Source organism: Festucalex cinctus, chromosome 10, assembly GCF_051991245.1.
Source record: "Festucalex cinctus isolate MCC-2025b chromosome 10, RoL_Fcin_1.0, whole genome shotgun sequence".
Lineage (NCBI taxonomy): Eukaryota > Metazoa > Chordata > Actinopteri > Syngnathiformes > Syngnathidae > Festucalex > Festucalex cinctus.
In genome coordinates this window covers 24,366,012-24,393,845 of record NC_135420.1, presented here as the reverse complement: position 1 = coordinate 24,393,845, position 27,834 = coordinate 24,366,012, and the positions used below count along the sequence as shown (strand labels likewise).

Here is a 27,834-nt window from a genome sequence, read left to right as displayed (position 1 = left end):
CCTGGGTCTCAACATTCACTGATGTATTTATTGATATTGGCTGGTATGTCTCTTGAATTAGCATAGATGTGTACACGAGAGTAAACAACTCTCAGTTACACACTTGGCATAAAAAGACTTTTGTTCCTTGTCTTGATTATACTGCCCCCAAGTGGCCAAGGTGCACACTGAAATCATGTAAATCTTTGTATCATCTTTGTAAGTAAGGTACACTATTTTCTACATTCTATTCTTGTAATGTAGTGTTGGTGATTATTGCTTGAATTAATCAGGTATTTATTTTCCAGCTTCGGCGCTCTTAAGGGGATGCCCGAGCGACTCGAGCATCAGCCGCGCCAGCCTGTCCTTGTGGCATTTTGTGAACACGGTCACGCTGTGCTTCTTGCCGAGTCTGCCCACGCGGTCCAGCGCCATCATGCCGCGGCACATGGCGCCCCGCAGCTCCACGCGCACGGGACAGCGCACGCTCTCGGCCACCACGCCGGCATCCACGCAGGCCGCCACCGCGTACGAGTCGAAGGAGACGAAGCCCGGGCCGAAGTGAACGTCGCGCATCTTGCTCAGGGTCTCCCGGGAGAAGGCCCAGCAGCGGGATGTGACGCTCTTCATGAAGCGGGACGCCGCCGTGTCCTGGCTAGTCAGCTCCTCGAAGAATTCCTTCATGAGGGAGAAGAAAACGAGGGTGAGGCATTTTGTTTTTTGTTCAGTTTCCAGGCAAGAAAGTGAGTGTAGCCTTCTTGTCATATTTGCATTGCAAATGTCAAGAGACCAAATTTGAGATTTTTTTTTTTTTTTCACTTTTTCTTACAAGTACAGGTACCTTATTCATTGTGCTCGTGAGAATTTTTTATGCTACCTAAAAATGATTTAGCGGGTCTCCACATATTACCCACGACAACGCGTTTCTGCAGGCGTACTCCCACGTTGCCAAGTAAGTCGGGCATAAGAACTCCTCCAGAACCATGTAAGCGGCCTCGGGATCCATGGCAAAGTTGAACTCTGCACACAGGGACATGTTCCCTTTCCCTGGATTCACATGCACAAACAGCACAATACCAACACAAAATCATGAAGCAAACATCAAAATACACAAATACCTATACACAAAATTACGAAGGAAAAAAAATCCACAAAAAAAAACATACACAGACATGCACAAAAACAAGTCTCACAAACACACTAAACTTAAACATTAAACTAAAAAACAAAACAATACACAACACAAAAACGCATGAAAACAGAACGGAATGCTAAAGAAACACACACACAAAAAAAGCAACAATACTCAAGATAGATGCACAAAGCCAAAAAAAGTGCATACAAATACTAAGCCACAAAAATAAACATGGGCATGCTAGGTCCACATGTCCAGTATTGACGTTTTAGGACGCTTTAATGACACAATGACATGTTTTTCTTTCATCGTGTTTGGGAGTCAAACTTTTTATGATCTATTCAAGATAACGTAGTGTCTCCTGTTGTGTTAAGAAGGCACTCGTACGTCCAAATATGACCTGGGGCAATTACAGCTATTTTCATATTATGATTTTTCTTTTTCTGGGGGCTTACCTTCGATGTTACCGCCCATAATATAAAGTTCTTTGAGCTTTCCAGGGAAGGTTGGGTCCAGTTTGACGGCCAGCGCCAGGTTGGTAAGGGGCCCCAGGGCTACCAGCGTCACCTGTGGCCGCCAAGCCACCACATTTTTTATTTTAATGCCAATAACGAAGCGCCAAGGGGACCACCCATACTCTCACCTTCCCGGGATTTTCCGCCACCAGGTGCAGCATGGCGGTCACCGCGTGTTCCCTCTGGATTTTCTCCTCCCACCGCGGGTCCCTGTCCTCCAAAACGTCCCCGAGGCCGTCCGTGCCAAAGTGGTCGCAGGGGTCATTGGTGGTGGTTGTCCCGAGCAGGGGTCCGGCAGAGCCTCGGAACACCGGGATCTGCCCAGGACAACAGGATGTTTTCTAGAAACATAAAACTTTCGATGCCGCTCTGTAAAATACAAGCTGACTCAAAAAAAATAAAATTAAAAAAATCTTGAAATATGGGTTTCTTTATAAGGAAATATTTTCTCAAAAATCGACGACTATTTCTCACAAAGAAAATGACTTCCTCCCTTTTTAAACTACTTGTTCCTGTTGTTTTTTCACCAACTCTTTTGGAATATACAAATGCACAAATTATGGCATTCGTTTAAAACAAACAAACAAAAAACTAAAGATAGCGTCTTTGCCACTATTTCCATCAGTCTGTCCATCCAACCAATCAACCAACCTGCTCCTGCTGCCCCACTGCAAGCACTTTGAACACATTCTGGCATACGTCGTCCACGGACGCGTTCCCGAACACGCAGGTGACAGCCAGGACGCGGACGTGCGGCGCCGCCAAGGCCACCAGGATGGCTTGAGCGTCGTCGATGCCGCAGTCGGTGTCGATGACAAGCAGTTTCTCGGACATCTTAGCTTGAAAACAACAAAAGAGTGTCTCTTTTCTGAAGCGGCGGAGAAGTTTTCACTTTTCCGAGGAGACTTTGAACCTCTCTAGAGGCAGCGAGCAGCAGAATCCTGTGGTTGGCTCGTAGGGTAGGGGCGGAATCATTCTAGTGGGATGGGCGTTAAATTATATGGTGTAGATTAGACAATAAAATGTGGTTGAATTTACAGCGAAAAACATTTTGGTAAATTCTGATTTAAAAAACAAAACAAAAAAAAAAGTCAATCAACCGTGGTCCCCACGTGAGTATAATTGTATTACCTTTACCCCCTAATTCTTGAGTGGTCCAGTCCGAGTCAGATAATCCGGAAGTGTTCACACTTGGTTAATTGACGTCTAAGCAAGCTAATGTTGCAAATGTGTTCCTAACATGGGTCTACTTTTAACATTTTAACACCAAAAATCAATCATTACCTCACCAGGACGATTTATAGCGAAACAAAACTGCGTTCCTCCCGAACTGATGTACAGCCTGGAGCCTTCATCGATTCCGCAGGTAAAAAATATTTTTTCTGTTTTTTTTTTTTTTTTAATTGGAGGGTAATTAACGATGTAATTCATATTCATGTCAAAATCTTTGTGTGTGGAGTTACAGGGGAAATGCGTTCCAAGGTCGTCGCTGTATTTGTTTTACAAAACAATACAGGTTATAAAGTAATAATAATAATGCATTTAGTTATAGGCGCCTTTCCAGACACAGACACTCAAGGACACATATAGAGGTAGAATGCAATACATTACTAACATCACAGTTGAATGTAGGAAAATAGGGGGAAAAATGCGTTTACAAAAAAAATAAAAGGATTGCGCATAAAGTTATTAGTTTGTTCTATCAATAAAGATATCTCTTACAGATTAAATGAAATTTTAAAATAGAAAGTATACATTTTTTTCCGTCGTTTCCCTAAAGTGCTGTGGTGATTTTTCTGGCTAAAAATTGGGCCAAAAAAGCGAATTTAAAAAAAAAAAAACGTAAACATTTTCCTCACAGTATGACTTTTTTCTTTTTTTTTTTTTTTTTTTTTTAACTAGACAAATTATTCCCTCTTTTTTTTTTTCTTAAAACAGAATTGGCTTTTTACTGAAGCAATCTGGTTTTCTTTATTATTATTTATTATTATTATTATAAATATACAACTGTTTAAAAAAGTTTCTTCCTGGAAAGAATGAATGTTTTGTAGGAATTTTTTTGTTTCTCCATTTTCTCAGGTGAATTGATTTGTCCATGCTAAACACATCTGAAGTTCCCCCTGGTCCATCGGAAGCATCAAGTATGCAAAGACAGACTGGGGGCAGGGAAGAAGACGACTGCCGCCTGATTGGCTCCCTGGCCCGGGATGCCGTAACCCGGCGGGCGTCCAGCGGCGAGCTCCAGCTGCCGCGTTCCTTCCCAGTCACGCACTCCCGGGAAAAGTTCTACACCGTCTGCTCCGACTACGCGCTGCTCAACCGAGCGGTGAGGAAGCAGGACGACGGGGACAGCAAGGCCGCCCAAGACTTCCATTCGGCAGGTGCCTGCGTGGTTTCGGACGCAGACTGCGACATGGAGGACCTGACAGCCGGCGGGGATGCCAAGACCACCTTGGCCTGGGAGATCGACACCACCGACTTTAAGGCGGTGCTCACACGCAAAATTAGGAAAGGTAAGATGACAGAAAGAAAAAAAAAATCATGAAAATCCAAAAATATTTTTTCTTATGTCAGTTTTTTTTTCTTCCTCTTAAGGGAGCATGAAGAAGTGCGGCAGCAAGAAGATGAAGCCGGACCGAGCCAGTCGGAACCTTCAGGATATCCCGCCTCACCCCTCGTTGGAGGACGTCAAGCAGAGGAAAGTTCTCGACCTCCGAAGATGGTAACTTCTACATTTTATATCTTGATTGTTTAAATGTGTAATTGTTGAAGTACATTCCAAATGTGTATTTACTGGATTACTTTTTTTTTTGTACTTATTATTATTATTATTTATATATATATATATATATATATATATATATATATATATATATATATATATATATATATATACTTTTTTTTTTTTTTGCCAGGTACTGCAATACAAAAACTTCCACATTATACCTTGTTTAAATGTGTATTTTTTAAAAATATATATATATTTTTCAAAGTACCAAAAATTATATTTGAAACATTCCAAAGGTGTATTTATAGGATTACCTTTTTTTTTTGCCAGGTACTGCATTAGCCGGCCCCAATACAAGACGTCGTGCGGGATCTCGTCGCTGGTGTCCTGCTGGAACTTCCTGTACAGCACTCTGGGCGCAGGAAGGTGAAGGACGTCGCCATCTTAGTGTCATCGCACACACACAAAAAAAAAAAGCGTGTCCTGCTGACTTTGCAATTCCTCGCCAGTTTGCCACCCATCTCCCAGGAGGAGGCGCTCCACATCCTGGGCTACCAGCCGCCCTTTGACGAAATCAAGTTCGGGCCCTTCACGGGAAACGCCACCCTCATGCGGTAAGCATGTTTAGAGACGGGTATCACGATGTGGGGGCTTCATAATCTGTCGACAAGAGAATTAATTAGTTGTGGCTTTCCTCGCCCTCCTCTCAAGGTGGTTCCGGCAAATCAACGACCACTTCCGGGTGCGGGGTTGCTCGTACATCCTGTACAAGCCGCACGGGAAACATAAGACTGCGGGAGAGACGGCGGAGGGAGCCTTGGCCAAGCTGGTGCTGGGCCTGAGGGACGAGACCATGGCCTACGTCTACCACTGCCAGAACCACTACTGCTGTCCTCTTGGATTTGAGGCCACGCCCCTCAAAGCAGCCAAAGCGTACAGGTAAGCAAACAATGTCCTATGTTTACCATTATGTTTATTCAAGTGTCTTCTTGTTGACCTTTGCCTAGGGGTCCCTTGCCCACCAACGAGATGGAACACTGGATCCTGATAGGAGAACCGAGCAGAAAGCACGCAGCCATCCACTGTAAAAAGTAAGCCTTGTGGGTCCTCCTACTTACGTTTAGCTCTTCTCTGACTGAGACGGTTATTTTGGCATAGGTGGATGGACATAGTCACCGACCTCAACACCCAGAATCCGGAATATTTGGACATCCGCCACATGGAGAAGGGCATCCAGAGGCGCACCACCAAAAAAGTATGCCTTTTCCTGCTAACTAGTCCAATTTGAACTCATGGGCTTTTATTTGTGGTATGACTCATAGTACTTGGTTGAAAATAATTTCAATTTATGACTCTTTGTTACAGTACTTAGTTGAACGTAATTTAGATTTGTGACCCTTTGTTACAGTGCTTAGTTGAACATAATTTAGATTTATGACCCCTTGTTACAACACTTAGTTGAACATAATTCTTTTAGATTTATGACCCTTTGTTACAGTACTTAGTGAACATAATTTAGATTTATGACCCTTTGTTACAATTTGACCTAACAAAACATTAATGTATATTGACAACATATTGAAGTCCGGAAAGCCCTCATAGAGACCTATAATTTGAGGCAAGACTGACTTGACTCTTTTGTGATTTATGACCCCGTTACAAGTAATATTTGACATGAGCTGCCAGTTTATTACATCATCACACAATGGCATATTGCCAATATAATCATGTATCTGTCAATTTAAACATTTATGGTCTGATTCGAACCACCTAGTTCAAATTGATGTATGACCCTATTTGTCACGTATAATTTAAGGCTGCGTTTATTTTTTATTTTTACATTGCGTCATACGAGGACTCATTGACAAAATGTGTGCAACTCTCATAAAAAAAAATAATAATAATTCTATCACCAGCCTCATTGAGACCTTAAACTTGATTTGAGTCCACGCGGTTTCATGAATAGATTTATGACCCCGCTACTCATTGAATTTTCCGATAAACGGCAAAGTCGTGGGTTCTCAGGTGGGCGGCAACCTGCACTGCATCATGGCCTTCCAGCGCGTCAACTGGCATAAGCTGGGCCCCTGGGCCCTCAACCTGGAAAACCTGCGGCACGCTGGTGGCGACGGGGAGGAAAGCAAGCGCCTTGCCCAGCTGGGACGCTCACACAGCACAGGCAGCCAGAAGGACGCCCCCTGGAGGCGCATGTCCAACACTGCGGACAACAGGCAGAAGAGCTCGCCGGACAGCGACATCGACGAGGGCGATGCCGATTGAACTTGGGGACTAACTGACATAGTGTGAAACTATTTCCTCTGGTAAAGTATACATACGGAAAGTTAGTAAATACAAATGGCATACTGTAACACATAACATTACTGTTACGCAGTGCATTTTTAATTTATTTGTACAAAACCTTTCATGTACATTTCTTGTCTTTTATATTAGTAGCTCAAGACAGTCAAGCACTTTTCCCCCCCCCCATTCATTTTTTTAATAATTAAATATTTGAATAGAAACTTCATTTGTATTGCTACGTTTCGAGGTCTGCTTCCTCCTCCGTTGAGATGTTGAGACGTCTGTTTAAGTGTCGTCTCAGTTCACCGATTTGATCCGGACAAACGCGGCAGCAACCACCTGGCAGGACAAACAAATGTTTTAAAGTTTTGCAGTGTCTATTTTCATCCAGCAGATGGTACTGTTGTGGAAAAAAACCCAAACATTTTTCTTACGTAGTGATTTGATGGTGAAATCTGTGTGTAAATAAACTTATCATGTAATCTGATTTGTTTCCCAGTGTGTGACTAAAGTATGATTTAAAAGTGAAGTTGTGAGGGCGTATTGACAAATTGAACAAGAATCCCTTATCAAGACAAATTGTCGTGGTTTGGAGCAAACTTGTGCCCCTGTCCCTGGTAAAAATTAGGCAACTGTGTGTGTGTATATTGAAACCTTTTGGTTTGATGTTGGATAATTTTTTTTGTTCACACGAGGTAATATTATATTGTGGTTTGTCCACATGAGGAGTTTTCATAAAACAAAAAATTGTACCCTTACCGATCAAAGCAGCCCCTTGCTTGATCCACACGTCACTTAGAGTTGGTATGTTTGCTGCCGTTTTCGCTGATGTCTGCCATCTTAAAACGCACAAATTAATACACAAGACTCGATTGAAATGATAAAACATAAAAATGAAACCAAGCAAACCAAAACAAAAGTATGTTAAATATTACACAGTTTTCGGCAAAATGATTCATGATCCCTAAGTCAATTGTTTTCATTAAGTCATCCTTTGTGTACGTGTATATGGATTAAAATGAAAAGACTGGGTTTTTGTCAAATGATTTATGAACCTGTTAATTGCTTATTAAGTTCTCATATGAGGGAACATTGACAAAATTACTTATTCATAAGTGCTCATTTATATATTTGTTTTGTGATATGACAGGTTTTCTTGCAGATTTATGACCCCGGTCATTTTGCATAATTTATTGCTACATCATATGAGAGCTGCTTATCCTGTAAAGTCTTCATCAAGACCTTTATGAGGTATGGCTAGTAAGAGATGATTTATAACCCCTCCCCCCCTGACAAAATTACATATTCATAAAATGATCATTTATATCTTTGTTACGAGATATGATGACAGGATTTCTTGCAGATTTATGACCCCATAATTGGTAATTTTGCACAATTTATTGCTACCTCATGAGAGCTTCTTATCCTGTAGTCTTTATCAAGACCTCTATGAGGTATGACTATTTGTTAGTTGATTTCTAACCCCCCCCCCCACACACACACACACACACACACACACACACACACACACACACACACACACTACTAAAAAATTGAGGTATATTTTTCACTTGTATCATCCTGAATGTGTGTATTGAAACTGCAAACCCCCGTTAAGACAGTCAATTTAAGGTATGACTCCATTATGGTTTGTTGAAAATGGAATTAGGACCCCTTTACGAATCAAATTTAATTTAATAAATTAGTGTTATTTAGAAAATGAATGTGGCCGTTGTCATCTCACCCCTGCTGTGCATCCCACTCTTCCCCGCTGTTGGGGTAGACCACCCATCTCCGATCGGGACTCTTCAAGGCCGCCACAGAGTCCAACAGTGGCTCCACCCACTCCGGAGGACAACAGTTGACACCAACTGCCAACACCTGAGTGGACCTGCCTGCCACACGGACGCCGTCTTGCAGCAGGTTTCCGTCGGACAGTCGCGTCCCGTCCTGACAGTGGCAGATTAATTTAGTTGACCGAGCCATGGTGATTGGTCTCTCATTACCTTGCAAGAGAAGGAAATCCAGGCGTCGCAGTTTGGGAATTCCCGGAGCAGCTCCACCAATGCTCCCGCCTCTTTGACGCTCGGGATGGTCTCCAAGGCCAGGACTCCTGCTCCCGCCGCTGCCAAACACTGCAGCTGAGGCCGATGGCAAGCTTTCAACTCCTTGGAAAGCAGATGTCAAGTTTAAAGAAGTGATCTGACTGACTGTTGAGCAAGGTAGGCTGCATTTTCATGAAAGTTTATATTTTTAGATAACATTCAATAGTATTAGGTAAAATAAATAATAGGTCAAATTTGCATGATTTTCTGCTTTTTGTAGACCTTATCTGAAAAATAACGTGTCCAGGATTGGAGCCTTGAGGGACACCGTTTTTTTTTTTCTTCCTCTCCTTCTTTGTGCTATGTGTCTCACCTCTATACTCATTTTGTCAGCATATGCTCCACTGTATTCCGAGCCATCGTGCAGAAAGGCTCCATAGGATCCCACAGACGCCGCCACCACCACAGGGTGGGTCGCCCGCTTTCCAGAGCTAAACGCCGTCGCCGCCTCTTCGGCCAGACGAAGCCCGGACGCCAGCAGTTCCCTGGCGGCGTCTGAGCTGACACCCAAGTGTTCGACAAAGCCTTGGATGGTGGCCTGGTAGGTGGCACTGATGATGACGTCGGCGCCGCTCAGAAGGAAGCTGTCGACGTGTCTCATGAATGTTAATCAGGAATAAGAGCCAGTAACACATTTTTATTCAGCTTTTAGACAATACCTGTGATGAGCAGCTTTGATAGCTTTGGGGTTGGTGTGCAACAGCCTGGCACTCCACAATGGATCTCCCTAAACAACAATAATAATAATAAAGAATCAAATATTGCTGGCGGGCCAGAACCTTCTGTCATAATTTGTCATAAATGTATACTATTGGTCAGTCCACATTTGGAGGATTCCGCCCGACACTAGTGATATTAATGCAACAAATAATTTAAAGTCTCTTTTCCCCCCCAACAATAAATGTGATGTTGACCTTTAACAATATTAAAGTACACTAAAAATATCAACATCAATTGCTTAAAAGTCAATTTTTCATATTTATGATTCACTTTGTCTGTAATGTTACAATGTGTCGTGGAAAAAAAAAATCTAAATTTACATAATTTTATCGGTCAATCAGTTTCAACAATTTTGCTGATCCAATTCCAAAAATGCCTTTTTTAAATTGTTCATTATTTGTAGTATATAGTGATACATAATTTAAAATTAATAACACTACAGTACTTTGGTCAATTTTACCTGTAAATGTGCACCTTGTGCCTCCAATTCTGTTGCTAATCCGCCGTCCAAGAGCAGAACTCCCTCATGGTTCGAGTCATTTCTCAGTCGGGCTCGTAAATCCATTAAGAACAATGACCTGAAATAAAATTAAATAAAGTGACATGCAGTTCCCTAAACAACGCCACTTGATAAGCACGCTGCTTTGCATCAATGTTGTGCTTCCGGGTACGAAACAAATTCAAGTGTTGCATTTAAGGTCACTCGAAATTGTAATAATCCCCATCGTAACGACTTTCGCATTACCACCAAATCCCCAGTAGATGTCGCTTTAAGACATTTTGTTATAGCTTCAAATTTGCAAACAAAGTAATTCGCTCGTATTTTTATTTTATTCAACGTCTTACTTGGCCTCATTTTACTAATCTGCCAGTGAAAATCATCCACTCACTTTTTGGCTGATTTATCCAATAATATTTCATGTTATTTTATGTTACGATGATCTACAAATTCTACTTGTTGTATGTTACTATAGAAACCAATGCTACATTCAGGTATCCTCTGAAATGTTAAATTCACAATTATTCTCCAAATTCAGCCCACGAATAATAAGGTCATATACATCTTAAGAGATCATAAAAATATTTGTATTTTGAAATTTAAAAAATACCGTTTTAAAACAACGACTGTTTGAGAATTTAATATATTTAGAAACTTTGTGACGCGGCATTAAATATCAAGGGATTCCTACAACTCCCGACTTTGCACTGGAACTTAAACGTATCACGAGCACAGCCAGGGCTAGCTAGCTAACGCTTGCCGAGCTCGACACTTGGGACATAAGGACTTATTTAACGCCTAAATATGGTAAGTTAAGTAAAAAAAAATGATAATAATATTTTCTAAAGAACAGACTACGAGGGCACACTATTTGTTAGGTTTATATTCGCCCAGGGCCAAAAAAATAAATAAAAATCGTCGAAAGCCACCAATCAATCATCATGTTCTCCGCTAGTTAGTATCCACGGACGCTAGTACTACAGTTAACGTGTGGAAACGATAAGTGGTATTATTTTCACGTATTGTAACTAATTGTGGTGGATACATGCGTTATATTATAAATGCTCGTTTGTGTTACTTTAGCGAGTGAAGTACATTTGAGTCGCTGTTGTGTCAGTTTGTGTCCATATTCTGTTGCTATGGGCATTGTTTTTAAAATAAAACCCCAGCAATACTGGCTACACTTGCACAAACAAGCAGTAATTTCATGAACTCGTGATTTATTTGTGTAAAAACAACAAAAAGTTGCTAAACATGTAAATTTCGCCACCAGGGAGCGCTACTACGCTATATTTGAGCATTAGTGTCACGACACCAAAGAAAAATGTCACAAAAAGTTCATACTAAAGTATACATCATAATTTTACTTTGTGAAATCTTCCTGTTGTATGAATGACAACATGATTTAATTGCACCTTCAGCCAACAACTTGGAGAGCCTGTTAGACTCATGTGCTTGGGAAGCGTTGGTTCAAAGGAGTCATAATTAATAACTACGGTTTAATAGCATCTTTCAAGGGAACCAATGACGCTTAATAATTACAATTTGAAGGTAGGCTTGACTGACATTGAACAATAAGAGGCTGTAATAGAGGTGGTGCAGTTCTCAAAATAATGTAGGGAAAGGTCCGGATTGTTCTTGTCAAGTGGTGTGAGTTGGTAAATGTAAGTGCCCACTGAATATAAAGTTTAGCTTAGAAATATAATCGATATACAATTGTGGTCATAAATTTACATAGCCCTAGAATATGAAAATATCAAAACAGTTGCCACTGCATTTTGGATTTTATCGGCATTAACACAAAATGGAAGTGCTTAAACTGTTATCATCCAGTCTAACCACATTGTCATTGATTTTAACTGTGTCAAATTTTTATAGAGAGACTTTTTTTTTTTTTCCCCTCCCTTAATTGCCCCACGGTGTAAATAACGGTTTCTAAATCTGAATTAAATAATTTTGTTGGTGTACCTTGTTGTCTAGGAGGAGAAAGACCGCTTCGCCTTCCTGGCCGATTGGTACGACCCGACGGCATCTCTCCTGCGTCGCTACCAGCTCTTTTTCTACCCCCATGACCACTCCGTGGAGATGGTACGAAGCTGTGTGTGTTTATTTTATTTTATTTTATTTTATTAATTTGTTTTATTTTATTCAATGCTGTCATATTTGTCCACCAAAACCTGAGTGTTAGGTTTTAGGACCATGAAATAAGATATTTAAATAAAAAATAAATTAATTAAAAGACATGACAAAATACATAATTTAATTTATTATAGACTGGTGATGAAAGTCATTTATTTTACATTAAAATCAACAACATACTTCATTATTGGCGACATTTAACTTTAACACATTTTAATCATTTAAATTTCATCCACTTTATATTTTTTTGTTTGACGAAGCATTATAATGAAACTAATCTATAAACCCTTTTGCATTTGAGTAAATAAACACCACTGGCCCGTTACTTGAGGACATGCTGCAATCTTATTGCTCAGTTGATGGCTTGTAGTGTTGTTTTTATGTGTTATTTTAAGACGGGCCTTTTCATGCCTCATTAGCAACACAAATGGTGGAGCCCGTTATCTCCATGAAGCCACGTTGATGGACTTTTGGTCTTTTCATGGCAGTTTGACGTGAAGAACCAGCGCGTCTTCCTGCGTCGGACCAAATATGAAGAACTGCAGCCGAGGGATCTGTTTGTGGGCAACCGGGTCAACGTCTTCTCGCGGCAGCTCAACATCATCGACTACGGCGACCAATACACGGCCAGCAAGCTGGGCAGCAAAAAAGAACGGTAAACGACCTCACCTCGTCAACAAAAGCTGCCTGGAGATTATTTTTAGAAGCTTCTTAAGTAGAATGCCGGGACGTGAGCGTGGCGTCAGATCAGAATAATCACGCTTGACGAGGTCAAATGATGACTTGTGTAATTTCTCAAGCTCTATTTTGGAAGCAAATCTTATCCGGTTTCCCGTTTACTGCACTTTTGGTAATCTTACAATTCACTTGAGAGCACTTTATGCGCCTTAATGAATGCAATCAAATGACATGATGTCGTCCAGCACCCTCGCTCTGGTCAAGCCGGACGCCGTCAGCAAGGTCGGAGACGTGCTGGAAATGGTCACCCAGGCCAACCTGATGGTCGCCAACGCCAAGATGACGCACCTGACATGGTAATTGATTCTTTAAATTGTTACAATAACATCAAAATGAGGTGAATCCTTAGATGTGGACTGCACAAGTGTATATATAACAGTATGTTTAAGAACGAGTTGCCAGTTAATTAGCCATTAACACACTTTTACAGGAGCAATTGTACTTCACATTCCCCATGAGGCCCACTATGTTTTATTCATTTCAGTTGTTGAGCTCCTCACATTCATTTTATACTGTACACCATTTGCCGTATGTTTTCATTACAGGAACCAAGCTGCAGACTTTTATGTGGAGCATCAGTCAAAGCCATCTTTCAAGTGAGTGTAACTGCAGGTGCCGTGATTCTGGTAACACTTAACAGCGAACATAAAATGCTAACCAGCTAACAGAAACAGCAACGTAGATCAATAGAATTGCTCTGATTTTTTTTTTTTTAATAAAGGCCAATAAAAATGAGCAGACTGTTGTTGCTGGGCAGAGTAGACTTCTGAATAGTGCAATGAAAAGAAAGCAGGCAGTTGTTACTAGGAGGAGTGAAAGGAGGGCTGAGTCATAGCTTCCTAATTGACCAATAAAAATAAATTATACCGTTGTTGCTGGGCAGAGTAAAATAGGGCCGTATTAGCACAATGAAAGCGAGCAGACAGCTATTGTGAGGCTGAGTCACAACTTCCTAATTGGCCAATGAAAAGAGTCAGGCGGTTGTTGCTAGGCAGAATAAAATAAGTCTGAGTCACAATTGGCCAATGAAAGCAGATCATACAGTTGTTACTAGGCAGAATAAATAGGGCTGAGTCACAAATTCATAAAAGGGCAATGTGACCAGAGCGGAAAAAGTAAATTGGGCTCTTTTGCAATTGCCCCAAAGACCAATGAAAACATCATACCGCTGTTGCTAGGCAGACTAGATAGGGCTCAATTACAATTGCCCAATAGACCAATGAAAAGAGCGAAACCAAACACACTATTTACTCATAAGTGTATATGCGCAATGTACATTGTATTGCAATTCAAGTCAGTGCTCTTTATTAAATATAACATCCACAATGGAAAGAAAATATTATATTTAGATAAAGTGTATGCATATTTTGAAACATGCCTTTGTCTCCTCTTGGCAGTTCCTTGGTGCAGCAGCTGTCCTCTGGTCCTGTGATCGCGTTGGAGCTGGTAGGCGACGAGGCCGTGTCCGTCTGGAAGAACCTCCTGGAACCCCCGGACACGGCGGCAGCGGCACACAAGGAGACGCCGCAGAGCACCCCAGGGCAATTCGGAAGCGACCTGGTACACAGCTCCGACTCACTTACCGCCGCAGCCAGAGTAAGCAACTTCATGTCCTTTCCAGTATTTATGTCTTCATGCAATGTTCCCATTAGTCCCATTTATGTCCTGATGAGTTGCAATGCCCCTCCATAGTCGTTACGCCCTCACAAGCCGCAATGCCCTCTGTCGTCCTCACATTCTCTCAAGTCCGTGTCATCCCTCACAAATCTTAATGTCCCCTCTCTGTCTGTCTTCATTAGTCCTTGGCGCCCGGCAAGTAGGCGCCATGTTCTAATGTAGCGTTGTGTTCTCGCCGGGGTTATTATAGTTTTGGAATTTTCATTTTAGTTAGTTTTTATCTCGTTTTGAGTTTTTTTTTCTAAATGTATTTATTTTATTTATTTAGTTCTAATTAGTTTTCAGGGTGGTTCTGTTTGTTTTTATTAGTTTTAGTTATTTTAAAAAATGCTTAGTTTTTGTTTAATTTGAGTTAGTTTCAGTATTAGCCTTCGTTTATTTATTTTTTAAAATGTGTATTACTTATGCGCAATATTTAATAAACATGGTAAAATGAAAAAAGTAACACAGCCTTGCATTTTGGCTGAGGCAAATTTGTCACCGAGGAGCGACGTCATCTGAAGGTGCTTTTCTATTGGCTGCTGCTAGATGACATCACTTCTGTGTGGCGCACTTCCAAACGTCTTTATTCCGATTTAATATCGAAATAAATATACTTTAAAGTCATCCCCAAGAGCTCATGTATTAAATTATTACGAAAGACTAAAATGAGCATTTTTGCTATAATTACAGCTTTAGTTAGTTGTGTAAACCTAAAATGTAATTTCAGTTAGTTTTCTTTTTCTTTTTTAAAGAGCATTTTCATTTTTATTTTATTTCGTTACCAAAATTGTTTTTTTTGACAGGAGCTGGAGTTCTTCTTCCCGACTACGGTCTGCCACGGCCCCATCAACACGGCCCTTTATTCCCAGTGCACGTGTTGCATCATCAAACCGCATGCCATCTCCCAAGGTAAAGACAAAGATATTCACTGAGAAACTCGTATTCACGTTTTTTTTTTTTCTCAAGCGCTCTAAAAGGTGATGATATCGTCAAAGTTGGGTTTTAATTTTTGTGACCTGCGTAGCACTCCTAAATCCTTCGACGCGGATCGGTGACTTACAAAATTATTTTTTAATACGCTGCAATCCAAAGTGACAGTGTGAATTACTGCTTCCATTCACTCCCCGGATAATAAAAAAAAAAATCCGTACTTATTAAGACACGTCGGGATCACGATGGCACGCGCGTTCCTCCCCGCCACACCTTCCTGGAGCCGCGCCAGGGTGAAGGTTGTTGAAGGAGTTTGCCTCTCCTGTCCAGACAAGCCAGCCGATGTTTGGTTTATCCAAGAAAATCCTCGGACCGTGACATTTGTTTGCCTGCCGGCGACGATTGAGCAACGGGCGGCGAATGTCATGCAGAGGAGAAAGTCGTGCATGTTCCTTTCCAACTCACCTAACTTCGTCTCCCAAAATAGGTCGTGAATGGGTGAATATATGGTTGTATCGGCCCATTGACTCAATTTATTCCACTTAGGGGGAACACAGCGGATGATTTTGTTGTATTGGCTCACTGACTTGAGTGAGCGGACTCACTAGAAACACATTTGGGATTGATATCGGATCTGATTAGATTGCACAAGCGGCTCGATGAGCACGATGAACACAGCGTGGTAATCGGTATGGAATAATGCAAAAATGGTCCGTTTTTGATTGACAAGCTTGGCATCCATCTTGTCAAAAACACACTTCCAGCCGCACAGTCTCATTCCAGACGAGTCCGCAGCGTCATGGCGGCTGAGTACCTCACACCACCCCAACCCACCACACCGTTGGCGGTCACGCTCTACCAAACGCGCCGTGCAGACATGACTGGAATAGAAGAGCTTCTGTTGCCAGGCACCCACAAGTAGTAGAGCGTCGCCTAGCAACAGGAGCAGCTGTTTTTTTTTTTTTCCTTCTTAAAGAGGGAGGGGTGCACATGAGCCAAACAGACATATTGAGCCAGATTGGCAAACGTCTTATCATCATCATCCCGTGTGACCTTCGCTGTCTTTCTCTCGCTATCCGTCCCGTTTTCCAATCTGCCTCCGCCCGACTCCCGTGAGAGCATCTCAAGAGACAGTCCGAGATAGCCTGTAACGAACGAAGCATGCTGCTGCCGTCAGGGTCATCGTCTGATAAGAAGAATGCATTTCAAAGATGCTGATTTCTCGGCAGGTCTGGCCGGCAACATCATCAACTCCATTGCCGCCGCCGGGTTTCACATCTCAGCCCTGCAAATGGTAAACACGCGCGCACGCACACAACACATGCACTGTCGTCCTATACACTTCGGATGCAACACATTGCTGACCAGCACCAAGGCCTCAAAAGTCTAAACTGGATCAGGGCCAGAATGGATCTGGATCAAAACAACATTTGACCACATTTATAAACTCCTTCTACTATAACTGCTAGTAATTCTTCTTCTACTACTACTGCTAGTTATTCTTTTACTATTACTAATGCTGTTGCTACTCCTATTACTCAATCTTCTACTACTTCTTTAACTACTATTCGTACTATTACTAGTCATTCTTTTACTACAAGTAGTTCTTCGACTACAACTAGGTCATCAAAGGCTACTTTGGCTTTTCCTACTACTAATAGTTCTCCAATTACTATCACTACTACTTTTTCTTCTTCTCTTACTACTATTAATAGTTTTATTACTACTACTAGTCCTTTAACTAATACTACTGTATTACTGTTTTTCTCTACTACTATAACTACTTCTTTCACTTCTACTACTACTTGTTCTTTTTGTACTACTAGTTCTCCAACTACCACCACTACTAGGTCAACTTTAACCACTACTACTATAACTACTCCTTTCACTTATCCTATGACTAGTTCTTCCTGTACTACTATGTAGTTCTATCACTGCTACTAGCTTTCCAACTACCTCCACGACTAGTTCAACTTCAACCACCACTTCTACTACTATAACTACTTTCACTTCTACTATTACTAGTTCTTCCTGTACTACTAGTTCAACTATCACCGCTGCTAGTTCTCCAACTACCAACACTACTAGTTAAACTTTAGCCACCACTTCTACAACTATAACTACTCCTTTTCTATTACTAGTTGTTCTTGTACTACTAGTACAGCTATCACTCCAACTAATTCTCCAACTACCACCACTTTTGGTTCAACTTTAACCACCACCACTAGTGCTGCTATCACTACTACGACTTTAACTTGTTTAACTTCTTCTATGCTATGACTATTACTAGTTTTTCAACTACTATGACTACTTTTAGTATTTCTTCAGCTAGTACAACCACGACTTCTATTACTAGTGCTACAAAGAGTTCTACATATAGCTACTATAACTATTACTAGTTATGATCTCTTTGCTACTATTATTACTGCTCCAGTTAGTAGTAATAGTTCTAACTACCAATTTGTTGTGCTTTGAACTGCAGTTCAAAGTGGACCGGGCCAATGCCGAGGAGTTCTACGAAGTTTACAAAGGCGTTGTGACAGAATACGTGGTGAGTACAACATCAGCTGAGAAAGAAAACACTCCAGAGTAAATGTTGTGAGATGATTAGCAACACTCATTCTCGAATTCCCCGCCAGGACATGGTGACCGAGCTGTCTTTGGGACCCTGCATGGTCCTGGAGATCCACGGTGACGATGTAGCCAAGACCTTCCGTGACTTCTGTGGGCCTGCTGACCCGGTGAGTTGCTAACCAAAATAGCAGCACCTACTGACATTTTACTACAAACCTTTGTGTCTTGTGTATGTTTTTTTTTTTTTAAACCATCGGCAGTGGAGTAAATAGAGGAAATACACTGTTTCTAATGAATTAGTTACCGTTACCTCCCTAATTAATGCGTGTCGGTGACACATTCCTACGATGGAGTGACCAAGTGACCGTGTAATCATATGACTGACGCCCTCAGAAGAGATCATGCGCATTAATGCACAAGTTGTGCATACATTTCCAATACATACATTTCCAATACATATATTTGAACTCCTAACACACAACACGATGATTCGATGGAATTTATGTGTGTACGTGCATGTGTGCCGCATTATGTTTATTAGTCTTATTCATTTTCTTTCTGAATTTTTTTAAAATTAGATTGAGTTTTTATGTATTTTCTATTTTATCTATTATTTTTTATTTTATGTTATTAACATACTCTTTCGTGTTTTCTTTCTTTTATTTACTACTATTTTTGTTTTTTCTTTTTCTTTTTTATATACTTCATGTTCTGTTTCATTTATATTTTAATTATTACTCCTTTTTTATATTTATGGGTACAGATCTTTGTTCCATTTCATATTTATTTATTTTAGTTTAATTTTATTTCTGTATTTATTGTTTGTTTTATTTTTTTAGTTCCTGTGATGTTTTATTTTTTTCAAATATTAATTTTCTAATTTGTGATTTATTTCTTTTCCATTTTATTGTATATTATTTTTCATATTGTTATTTTTATATTAATTTCCTACTTCTTTACTACTTTATTTCTCTATAGTTTATTTGGTGTTTAGATTTCTATTTTTATTATTTATTGTTAATCCATTTATTTATCAATTGATTACTATTTTTAGTTGTTTTCATTTTTTTGTTGTTTTGTATTTATAATTTAATGTTTTATTTATTGTTATTGTTATATTAGTTTGCATTTATTTATAGTTAACAATTATTGGTTACTTGGATGAATGAATTATTATTCTAATCCTGCCTTGGACACGCAGTGATGGCGTCGCCTGCATCTGCTTCGCGCGTTCCCGCTGCGGCAACACGTGTTTTTGTTTTGTGGATAATATTTCAGCAGCGGAGCTCGGAAATGACGCTCCGCCTTTTGTCTGAAATAGCAAAGCTATTGTTGTGCATCTTTGCATGCTGTTGTGTAACTTCCAGGCAGCTGATGACACGCACGCACACACACACACCAAATGCGTCATCAATGAGTGTAGCGTCTGATCGATAAATAGGAGGGGTGTCTTTTATTATTAGCACTGACAGTTGTGCAGTCATGTGTTGTGGATCTATTAGTCAATAGTCCGTTCTGACCATCAGCCACAATATGAACTCACATGGTGACTGACATTTGCACCACAGTCAGAGTCAGCTCGCTCCGATTGGTTGGCGCGGTGGCTCCCGTCCCCCCAAAAATCGTGTTAAATGAATGCGGCCCGGTATCGAGCCAGCCTCGTTATTTCGGCAAACGGAGTCCGGCAGGATGTGCGCTCCCGTTGACCTGCCTGCAAATCATTAGCCAATTAATTAACCTTCGTTTGCCGCGCACTGCTCTGCATGTTAACGGCAAGGTGATGAAGATGAGGTTAAACAATAACAATGAATTATTTCATCATTTAAAAAATGCTTTCTTTGTTCTATTTTATATTTTATATATATTTTATGTACAGCACTTTGTATACAGCAATGCCTGTTCTTAAAGTGCTTTATAAATAAAGTTGAGTTGAGTTGAGTAATTAATGGAGAGAAAAAAACTTTCATTTTTTTATTTATTAAATTATAAATATTTGTTTTACTTTATTTCCATTTTATTAAACTAGTAATAGTATTTTTTTAACATTACAATCTTATTTGTATTTATGTGTATGTGTTTATTATTTAATCATGAAAAATAATTTATTCTGTTCCTGCACTTTAATTTAGAGAGCAGGAAAAAGCAAATGACGCAGCAGTTAATTAATGAATTAATTTAGATTTAATTACACATTATTTACCTTTTATTTTTTTTTAATTATCATTCTTAGGTAAATATATGTATTGTCATTTTTATTGTAATTAACTTTTTTTTAATACAAATTACTGGTAGTATTATATTTTGCTATTAATTATAAAGAATTAAAGAGATACTTCACTTATTTAGCCCATTATAGCAATAAAAAGTTAATATTTTGTCTATAATTAATTTGATACTGTCATTATTTTTCACGTATAATTAGTACCTTGAAAAACGCATTTTGCAACTTGCTGTCGACTGAAAATGACATCACAAGGGCTAACCAATCACAGCTCACCTGTTTTCTAGGTTTGGTCATGTGACATTCACAAGCTGAGCTGTGATTGGTTACCTGAGCCCTTGTGATATCATTTTCAGTCGACAGCAAGTTGCAAAATTAGTTTTTAAAGGTACTAATTGTACATGAAAAATAATCAAAATATCAACTTTATTATATGCAAAATATTAATGTTTGACTGCCAAAAATGGCTAAATAAGTAAAGTATCCCTTTAACGTTAACTTTACAAGTGTAATAATAAATAAAGAAATGATCATAAATCCATATTCATTTTATTTAGAATTTATTTCTGAATTAAAAAAAAAAAATGACGCATAATCAACCTGCCTAATGTGTGTGCGTGTGGTTTTTTTTCTTTCTTTTTTATTAATCAAAAAACGGTGCTGAGTCACATTCCAGCTGACAAGCTCGTCGCCCCCGCGTCGCCATGGCAACAGCAGCCGGCGTTACATCCATTAGCTTTCACGTCACGCACCTGCAACCCCTTAACCAGTACACACACACGCACACGCTCTCTCTGGTCGCCAATATGGTAAGGCTGTAAGTTTGATTCATATATGTGTGTATATATATATATATATATATATATATATATATATATATATATATATAGAAATTTTATCTTGGAGTACATCTATTATAAAGTAGTCGTATTTCACTTCAGTTTTTGGCTACTCGACTCGTCCATGGAGCTCAAAACTACTTCCTCGTTTTCAGCACTGTTGAAAGTCAACTCGAGTCAAACGAGTCCGCCTTTAATGAAAAAAAAAATGTTATTGACGGGTTGAAGGCGCAGGCTGAGTGAAGCCTCTGTGAGTAATAAAGGTGGTCAGTGAGTGAGGAGGGGGTCATAATGACTTTTTCTTGTCCTTTCTAACGTGAGTGATGATGGCTGTCATGTCGTCCATCTTGTCCATGTGACGCTGACGAAAGTTCGTCCGTAAAGCTCTTTATAGGCACCGATTGAGTATTCATTTGATGCTTCTTGTATTGCAAACGGCATTTTTCATTTCCCCGATGCAAACTGGCGGACGTGTGTGCGCGCACGTGCGCAGACAGACTGACGGACGCGGCGGGCCGTGACGCCAGCGAGAAGGGGGGTCCGAGCTCTCGCTCAGTCATCGCAATCCAATTACAGCCGCGGAGGAAGGTCGCTCGCTGGGAACCGACGCAGTTACGCAAACGCCTCCGTCATTATTACCTCCCCCAGGGCCGCTCTAACCGGCAGCTCCATCTCAGCGTATGTCGCCGCCATTGACGTTGGTCCGTTCCGCATTCAACTCCTGTTGCGCCCGTGTGGCGTCATAATTTCCATGTCATGTTCTATAGCTATGATCTTACATCATCTATACGTACAGTGCCATTTTCAAAAGTAACAGATTCTTTTCCATGCAAGATAATGTAAATGGAACAAAAGTAATCTGATTACACCTCTAAAAAGTAATTCAGTTACTTGATTTTAAAAGTAACTAAGATTATTTTTTATGCAATGTAATGTAATTGGGAAGAAGTAATCTGATTATGCCTCTAAAAGGTAATGCAGTTACTTTACCCCACTTCAAAAGTAATAGATTGTTTTCTATGCAACGTAAATGGAAAAAGTAATCTGATTACACCTAAAAAGTAAAAAGTTACTTTTAAAATGAAGTCATCAGAAAACTAAGATTATTTTCTATGCAATGTCATGTAAATGGAAAACGTAATCTGTTTACACCTCTAAGTAATGCAGTTACTCTTCTGCTTCATTTTAAAGGGATATTTGACTCAATCGATTCGATTCGATTCATTTGACTCAAGCGGTGAAAAGTTAATATTTTGTCCAGAATGAATTTGATTTAAAAAAATCATTATTTTTCACGTACAATGAATACCTTTTAAAAAGTCATCTTTCTACTTGCTATCGACTGATGATGACATCACCTGTGCTGAGGAAGTAGGTGAGGAAGTTCGTTACCTACTTCCTCAGCACAGGTGATGTCATCATCAGTCGACAGCAAGTAGAAAAATTACTTTTTAAAGGTATTCATTGTACATGAAAAATAATGAAGTTACCACATTAATTATAGACAAAATATTAACTTTTTAGTTACTGCTGAAAATGGCTCAATGAGTCAAGTATCCCTTTAAAAATATCTAACGTTATTTTCTATGCAATGTAATTTAAATGGAAAAGTAATCTCATTATAATATAAAGTAATGCAGTTACTTTACTGCTTGATTTTAAATGTAACTAAGATTTTCTATGCAATTTCATTGGGAAAAAAAGTAATCTGATTACACCTCTACAAAGTAATAGTTTGTTTATTTTCTAAAATAATTTTCTATGATTTAGTGCAAATGTAAAAACAATCTGATTACACCTCTAAAAGAAAAAAAGTAATGCTGTTACTTTACTGCTTACTTGATTTTAAAAGTTACTAAGAGTAACTTTTAGAAGTTACTTTACTAGTTACATTCAGCAGCCGCATAAGGCCCATTAACCTGTACGGACATAAATTGTAGCGTTTGCTTCGCTAACGTAGCACTGAACCTAGCATAGTATGCTAGCAAAGCGCGTAACGGGTATGTACGACAGATTTGGCGTCATCAACATAACAATTGTACACACATGGAAATGTAGCATTAATTACTTCTCCCCCAAATACAACAAATGAGTCTTTTGTGCGCAATAAATGACATTAATCATTGATGAAAATAACGCACATAAGAGCCTCTTTATGTTAGAGGACAATGAAGGTCGTCAGGAATTGTGTTCTATGGCTTTATACTTCCTGCCTTTTACAAACGGGGTCAACTTTGCTTCATGATCTGCTTTCTTTGTCAGCTTCCTCTCCATAGAGTTAACACTTGTCTGTATTTGTGTGCGTGTTGGGACCCGGTGGGAGGGTTTCATTTCCTGGAGGCACGGTGCCAGTGACCTTCAAGGAAGGACACTGGCGCTCAGGATACCGTCTGAGCGGCCATTTTGGGTCTCACACAAAGGCAGTAGTACTCACTTTTGGTGCCATTCATCAGACCGTATAATCATGGGACTTGTGTTTCCGTAGTGTTCAGCGAGTGTCATAAATGTCAGTTTCAGGATAGTACTTACCGTGGTGAACTTTTATTTCTCCGCAGGAGACCGCTCGCCACGTCCGTCCGGCCACGCTGCGAGCCATTTACGGCATCGACAAGGTGAAGAACGCCGTCCACTGCACAGACCTTCCCGAAGACGCCATCTTGGAGGTGGGTGTTAGCTAACCGCGCTAAATGCTGTAGCTGTGCGATATGGACGCATCTCAGCAGAGGCAAAAGGGAGAAATGGGAGCCCACGCAAAATTCTAAATTTCGATGAAAGACTTGGGTGTGTGTGTGGGGGGGGGGGGGGGGGGGTATTTTCTAGAAAATAGTACCGATTTTTTAGAAAAGTAAAATATAAAAAATATTTTAAAAAACTATTCAGAAAAACATTAAAAAAATATGTGTATATATATATGTATATATATGTATATGTGTGTATATATATATATATATATATATATATATATATATACATATATATATATAAATATATATATATATATATATATATATACACATATACATATACATATATATATATATATATATATATATATATATATATATAAATATATATATATATATATATACACATATACATATACATATATATATATATATATACATATACATATATATAAAGCTCCCAAAAAAATTTGTCAGAAAAACAGGATTTTTTTTTCCCCAAGTGAATGCAATATGCTTCCATAGGAAAAAAGGTTTTCAATGTCATGTTCAAAAGTCTGTTCTTAAAAATGTTTTTAAAAAAGTTAAAAAAAAATAATAATTAAGTCTAAAATTTGAGGGGAAAATCTGTCTTTGGAGGGGTTAAAAAGATTTGAGACAAAATTAATGTCAGAGAAAATATTTTGTATTAAGAAAGCAAAAGAAAAAAAGGAATTTACTAAAATTCTAAATTTTGAGTTTTTGAGATTTTTTTTTTTTTTTTTAGGAAAATAGTGAAGAATTTTTCCCTAAAAAAATATTTGGGAAACAAAATGTGTAATTTTGTTTATCCTAATTTTCAATTTATTAAAAAAAAATAAAATAAAATACACAAAAAGTTCCAACCTCGTGACACTAAAAGTCGCCTATTTTCAAGAAAATTAGTTGAAATTGCGGTTCCCCTACCATTTAGAAGTATTTTCCAAAGCAATACTTTTTCCGCCATATCACAACAACACTCTGGCCTCTGGAAACATTCGAGGAACGTCGGCACATATTCGGAACATTCTGCTGCTCTTCGACTTTTGTGAGTTCACGTGTGATCGCGCGAGACGGCTTCTTGTGTCACACGCGTGACATTTCTGATTAAGGTAAGAAAACTCTTTACGCAATCTATCATGCTCATAAATACACAAAATGCACCTTTGCCGATGTTTGTTTCATATCCCCCCATGCCTATTGGCGCGACCTACACACGACACGGCAGTGTGAAAGGGGCAATGTTTCAAACTTGAGTCTCATGACCGCAGCGTGGGCCCCCCCGGATCCCGCCCGCCTCAGATCTCTCACGGTGTGACGGGAACAAGAATGACGGCGGGGTTTGAAACAAAAGCTTTTGTTTAGCAGCGGCCGAGCGGGTGGGGGTTGAGGGTGCTGTCGTAACATAATGCCTCTTTGTTAACCATTTGCCACTTCAACCTGACGGGGGCGGCCATTTTGTGGTCCACAGGTGCAGTACTTCTTCAAGATCTTGGACGGCTGACCGCAAAGAAAATCCCGACACGTCAAGACTTTTGTTGTTGTGGTTGTTGTTGACCTTTTTTTAAATATCGCCAACCTCCCCACAATATCGTGATAATTATCGTATCGTGAGCTTCATATCGTTATATCATATTTTGACGTTTGGATATCGTTTCATCCCTATTAAGTGACTGATCTTTAATTTTACTCATTAACAAAGATAAACTCAACGTCGACAAGCTTTTTTGGACAGCAAATGGCAAAGAAGAAAAATTGACACACAAACATCATGTGACTTTTTTGTTGTTTATTGTTTCAGCCAGATTAAATAAAGTGACCAGAAGACTCCTGACAAAATGTTTTGATTATTTTCTTCTTTCTTTTTGTCAACATGTAACGGGATACTGCATTGATACTTTTTTTTTTATTTTTATTTTTTATGTTTTCAACCAGCGACTACTTTGGTATCAGATTCAAAACATGACATTTCTGAAAGAGAAATAAAATGTACAACTGCATAAATATAAAATTCTTCCACCATGAACATGGCTAAAACATTCAACAGTACAGGAATCTGCTAGGAACTACAAAAAAAAAAAAAAAAAAAAAAAAACTACAAACGACAAAAGGGAGGGGGAATGAAAAGCGTACAAACGATGGATCCTTCCTTGATGGTGTCCAGTACCGCGCTAGTATTTCAGTTAGTCGCTCGCACACACACACACACGCACGCGCAGGCACACGCACACACAGAAGCGGACGAGACGAGATTTTACGACACAAACACGTCAGTAGTAATAAGTAGTAGTAGTGGAGTTGCAGGTTTCTTTTTCTTTTTTTTTCTCATTAGTCAGTATGGACGCGTCTCTATGGCTCCAGCAGGAGTACAAGTCATCAATGTACAGCAGAATAAATATGTTTTGATTTGCTTTGCTATTGCTACGCCACATCCTAAAACCCTGGAACAGACACACGAGAAGCCCGAGTGGGAATGAAGCGCACAATTATTATTATTATTTTTTTCTCTCTCAAATGGAATACGGTCCTGTAGAGCAGTGAATTTTAAAACGGTGGGGCAGCACCTAAAAGTGGGTTAAGTGGCGGACAGGGAGGGGGAAGTGGCCTCAGTTTTTATGATGGTAGCCAACATATGGCAGTGTAGCATAATCATTTCAATGCCAAAAAAATACATTAAAAGAAAGAAAATATAACAAAAATAAAAATTGTACAGTGTGACCAAAAAAAGATAACTTTTTAACAATTCAATAAAGCCAAGAGTGATGGGAGAAAAATATTTTATTGAAACCTTAAAACACGCCATTCGCAATCAAACAATGATTTAATGGGTTCGTACAGAAAGATGTCATCTACAGGACGTCATTTAAAAAATTAAATAAAAATTCATTGTTTCTTAAAAGGCATGTTTTAAGGTTTCCATTACGATGAATAAAATATTTTCCTTCCATCACTCTTGGTTTTATTGGATTGTTAAAAAGTTCCTTTTTTTTGTCATCCTCTCTTGTTGTTTTTTTAAGTAAAAATCTTACAAAGGTCCTAATTTTACAAGAACGTCTCATATTGTAATAAATCCAGATTTTTGGGAAGAAGTTGTAATCTTATAATTTTATATTTTTGGCAAAATGTGAAACCTTATAACGTATTATTATTTATTTTTTTTAACGGATCATTAGTCACACTGTATTTGGTGCAATATCAAGGGAGTAAATTATGAATTATCATTTAATTCCTTTTGAAAAAGGAGTTTGGCAACAAACAAAAGATGCTTGAAATATCTTGACATTATTAAATGTGACGACATTTTTCAATTTTGGCACGATTTTCGAAAGAAATATGAAGTTGACATGCATAAATGGCACAAAAATTATTCATTTGCCTTGGGGAAATGTATAGTGTGAATGCTGAGACGAACTATAGTTGTGTTTACTTTTATCATCTCAATTGGCTCTACATGTTTTTTGGAGAGTTGCATGTCAAAAGAAAAAAAAAGACGGTGGGGGGGGGGGGGGGTGGGGGGTTTGGTGATGAATAGTGCGCGCCGACTGACTGACCGAGCGAGCGACCCGAAGAGGTCACGAGTTGATGGTGAACTTGACGTCGAATCGTCCCTGATAGCGGTCCTTGTCGCTGTAATTGATGTTGGCGCCGTACACCTTGCACTCGATGCGTAGCTCCTGGCCCAGCGTCATGTTGGTGAACTGGATGGCCACCAGGGGCTGAAGGTAGTTGGGGTGCAGCAGCCGCCCGTAGTACGGATAGTACTGCAGCGGGAAGCTGCCGCCGAAGCCGAAGTAGTTGATCTCGCCGATCTTGTCTGCGTCCTCCTCGCGCTGAGGCCGGAATTGGGATGATTCGGTTAGAGTTGTTTGCATTTTTTTTTGAGTGGAGTACAGCAAACTTGCCCGATAAGACTGAGCTTTACTGGATGAGGATGCAGCGTTGATAGTCAGAGAAGGTCCCATACTAAGATATTAGTAGTTCTCACAAAGCCAAGAGAATTTATACTTGTGAGTATTTCTATGTATTGATAAGTTCCCATAAGTAACATCA

At 39.4% G+C, this 27,834-nt stretch overlaps 5 protein-coding genes across 7 annotated transcripts in view; 2 read left to right on the top strand and 3 right to left on the bottom strand.

The window, feature by feature from the left end:
* Position 1: 1 nt before the first annotated feature.
* Positions 2–2,567, bottom strand: LOC144027031 (nucleoside hydrolase). The gene is made up of 5 exons (XM_077534311.1): positions 2,281–2,567; positions 1,758–1,946; positions 1,570–1,681; positions 890–1,026; positions 2–657 (listed from the first exon to the last, which is right to left on the bottom strand). The coding sequence occupies exons 1-5, from the start codon at positions 2,461–2,463 to the stop codon at positions 277–279; spliced, it is 1,002 nt and encodes a 333-aa protein (XP_077390437.1). The 5' UTR covers positions 2,464–2,567; the 3' UTR covers positions 2–276.
* LOC144027027 (basic immunoglobulin-like variable motif-containing protein) lies at positions 139–7,145 on the top strand. The gene is made up of 9 exons (XM_077534302.1): positions 139–2,995; positions 3,709–4,142; positions 4,225–4,351; positions 4,688–4,783; positions 4,867–4,971; positions 5,069–5,296; positions 5,365–5,448; positions 5,516–5,612; positions 6,383–7,145. Exons 2-9 carry the CDS (start codon positions 3,725–3,727, stop codon positions 6,635–6,637), a joined length of 1,410 nt encoding a protein of 469 aa, XP_077390428.1. The 5' UTR covers positions 139–2,995; positions 3,709–3,724; the 3' UTR covers positions 6,638–7,145.
* On the bottom strand, positions 6,349–10,189 carry LOC144027032 (uncharacterized). Its single transcript, XM_077534312.1, has 7 exons — positions 9,944–10,189; positions 9,423–9,490; positions 9,077–9,347; positions 8,665–8,826; positions 8,403–8,608; positions 7,418–7,497; positions 6,349–6,997 (listed from the first exon to the last, which is right to left on the bottom strand). Exons 1-7 carry the CDS (start codon positions 10,046–10,048, stop codon positions 6,894–6,896), a joined length of 996 nt encoding a protein of 331 aa, XP_077390438.1. The 5' UTR covers positions 10,049–10,189; the 3' UTR covers positions 6,349–6,893.
* Positions 10,190–10,303: 114 nt separating this feature from the next.
* On the top strand, positions 10,304–25,623 carry nme7 (NME/NM23 family member 7). Of its 3 annotated transcripts, none has more exons than XM_077534307.1 (12): positions 10,304–10,789; positions 11,963–12,070; positions 12,610–12,776; positions 13,045–13,155; positions 13,405–13,455; positions 14,257–14,455; positions 15,322–15,427; positions 16,678–16,742; positions 17,931–17,999; positions 18,088–18,189; positions 23,638–23,745; positions 25,256–25,623. In XM_077534307.1, the coding sequence occupies exons 1-12, from the start codon at positions 10,787–10,789 to the stop codon at positions 25,286–25,288; spliced, it is 1,122 nt and encodes a 373-aa protein (XP_077390433.1). In that variant the 5' UTR covers positions 10,304–10,786; the 3' UTR covers positions 25,289–25,623. The 3 variants fall into 3 exon arrangements, with proteins under 3 accessions (XP_077390433.1, XP_077390431.1, XP_077390434.1); XM_077534305.1 differs by lacking the exon at positions 10,304–10,789 and adding an exon at positions 11,376–11,533; XM_077534308.1 differs by lacking the exon at positions 10,304–10,789 and adding an exon at positions 11,510–11,646.
* The window catches only part of atp1b1a (ATPase Na+/K+ transporting subunit beta 1a), a 12,362-nt gene continuing 10,086 nt past the window's right edge, over positions 25,559–27,834 (bottom strand). Inside the window, exon 6 of the mRNA XM_077534318.1 lies at positions 25,559–27,614. Coding sequence (XP_077390444.1) covers positions 27,357–27,614 — 258 coding nt within the window. The 3' untranslated portion in view covers positions 25,559–27,356. The remainder of the gene's footprint in view (positions 27,615–27,834) is intronic.

Bases quoted from the DNA above. Each gene is read 5' to 3' on its own strand.
- LOC144027031 (XM_077534311.1), bottom strand. From the start codon at position 2,463: ATGTCCGAGAAACTGCTTGTCATCGACACCGACTGCGGCATCGACGAC. The intron at 1,947-2,280 runs GTTGGTTGATTG...TGTCCTGGGCAG, and splicing joins CAGTGGGGCAGCAGGAGCAG to ATCCCGGTGTTCCGAGGCTC. The intron at 1,027-1,569 runs GTAAGCCCCCAG...ATGTGAATCCAG, and splicing joins TATGGGCGGTAACATCGAAG to GGAAAGGGAACATGTCCCTG.
- LOC144027027 (XM_077534302.1), top strand. From the start codon at position 3,725: ATGCTAAACACATCTGAAGTTCCCCCTGGTCCATCGGAAGCATCAAGT. The intron at 4,143-4,224 runs GTAAGATGACAG...CTTCCTCTTAAG, and splicing joins CACACGCAAAATTAGGAAAG to GGAGCATGAAGAAGTGCGGC. The intron at 4,784-4,866 runs GTGAAGGACGTC...ATTCCTCGCCAG, and splicing joins AGCACTCTGGGCGCAGGAAG to TTTGCCACCCATCTCCCAGG.
- LOC144027032 (XM_077534312.1), bottom strand. From the start codon at position 10,048: ATGGATTTACGAGCCCGACTGAGAAATGACTCGAACCATGAGGGAGTT. The intron at 8,609-8,664 runs GTAATGAGAGAC...TGCCACTGTCAG, and splicing joins GGATTTCCTTCTCTTGCAAG to GACGGGACGCGACTGTCCGA. The intron at 7,498-8,402 runs GTGAGATGACAA...GTGCGTTTTAAG, and splicing joins GAGTGGGATGCACAGCAGGG to ATGGCAGACATCAGCGAAAA.
- nme7 (XM_077534305.1), top strand. From the start codon at position 11,507: ATGACGCTTAATAATTACAATTTGAAG. The intron at 16,743-17,930 runs GTAAACACGCGC...TTTGAACTGCAG, and splicing joins ACATCTCAGCCCTGCAAATG to TTCAAAGTGGACCGGGCCAA. The intron at 23,746-25,255 runs GTGGGTGTTAGC...TGTGGTCCACAG, and splicing joins CCGAAGACGCCATCTTGGAG to GTGCAGTACTTCTTCAAGAT.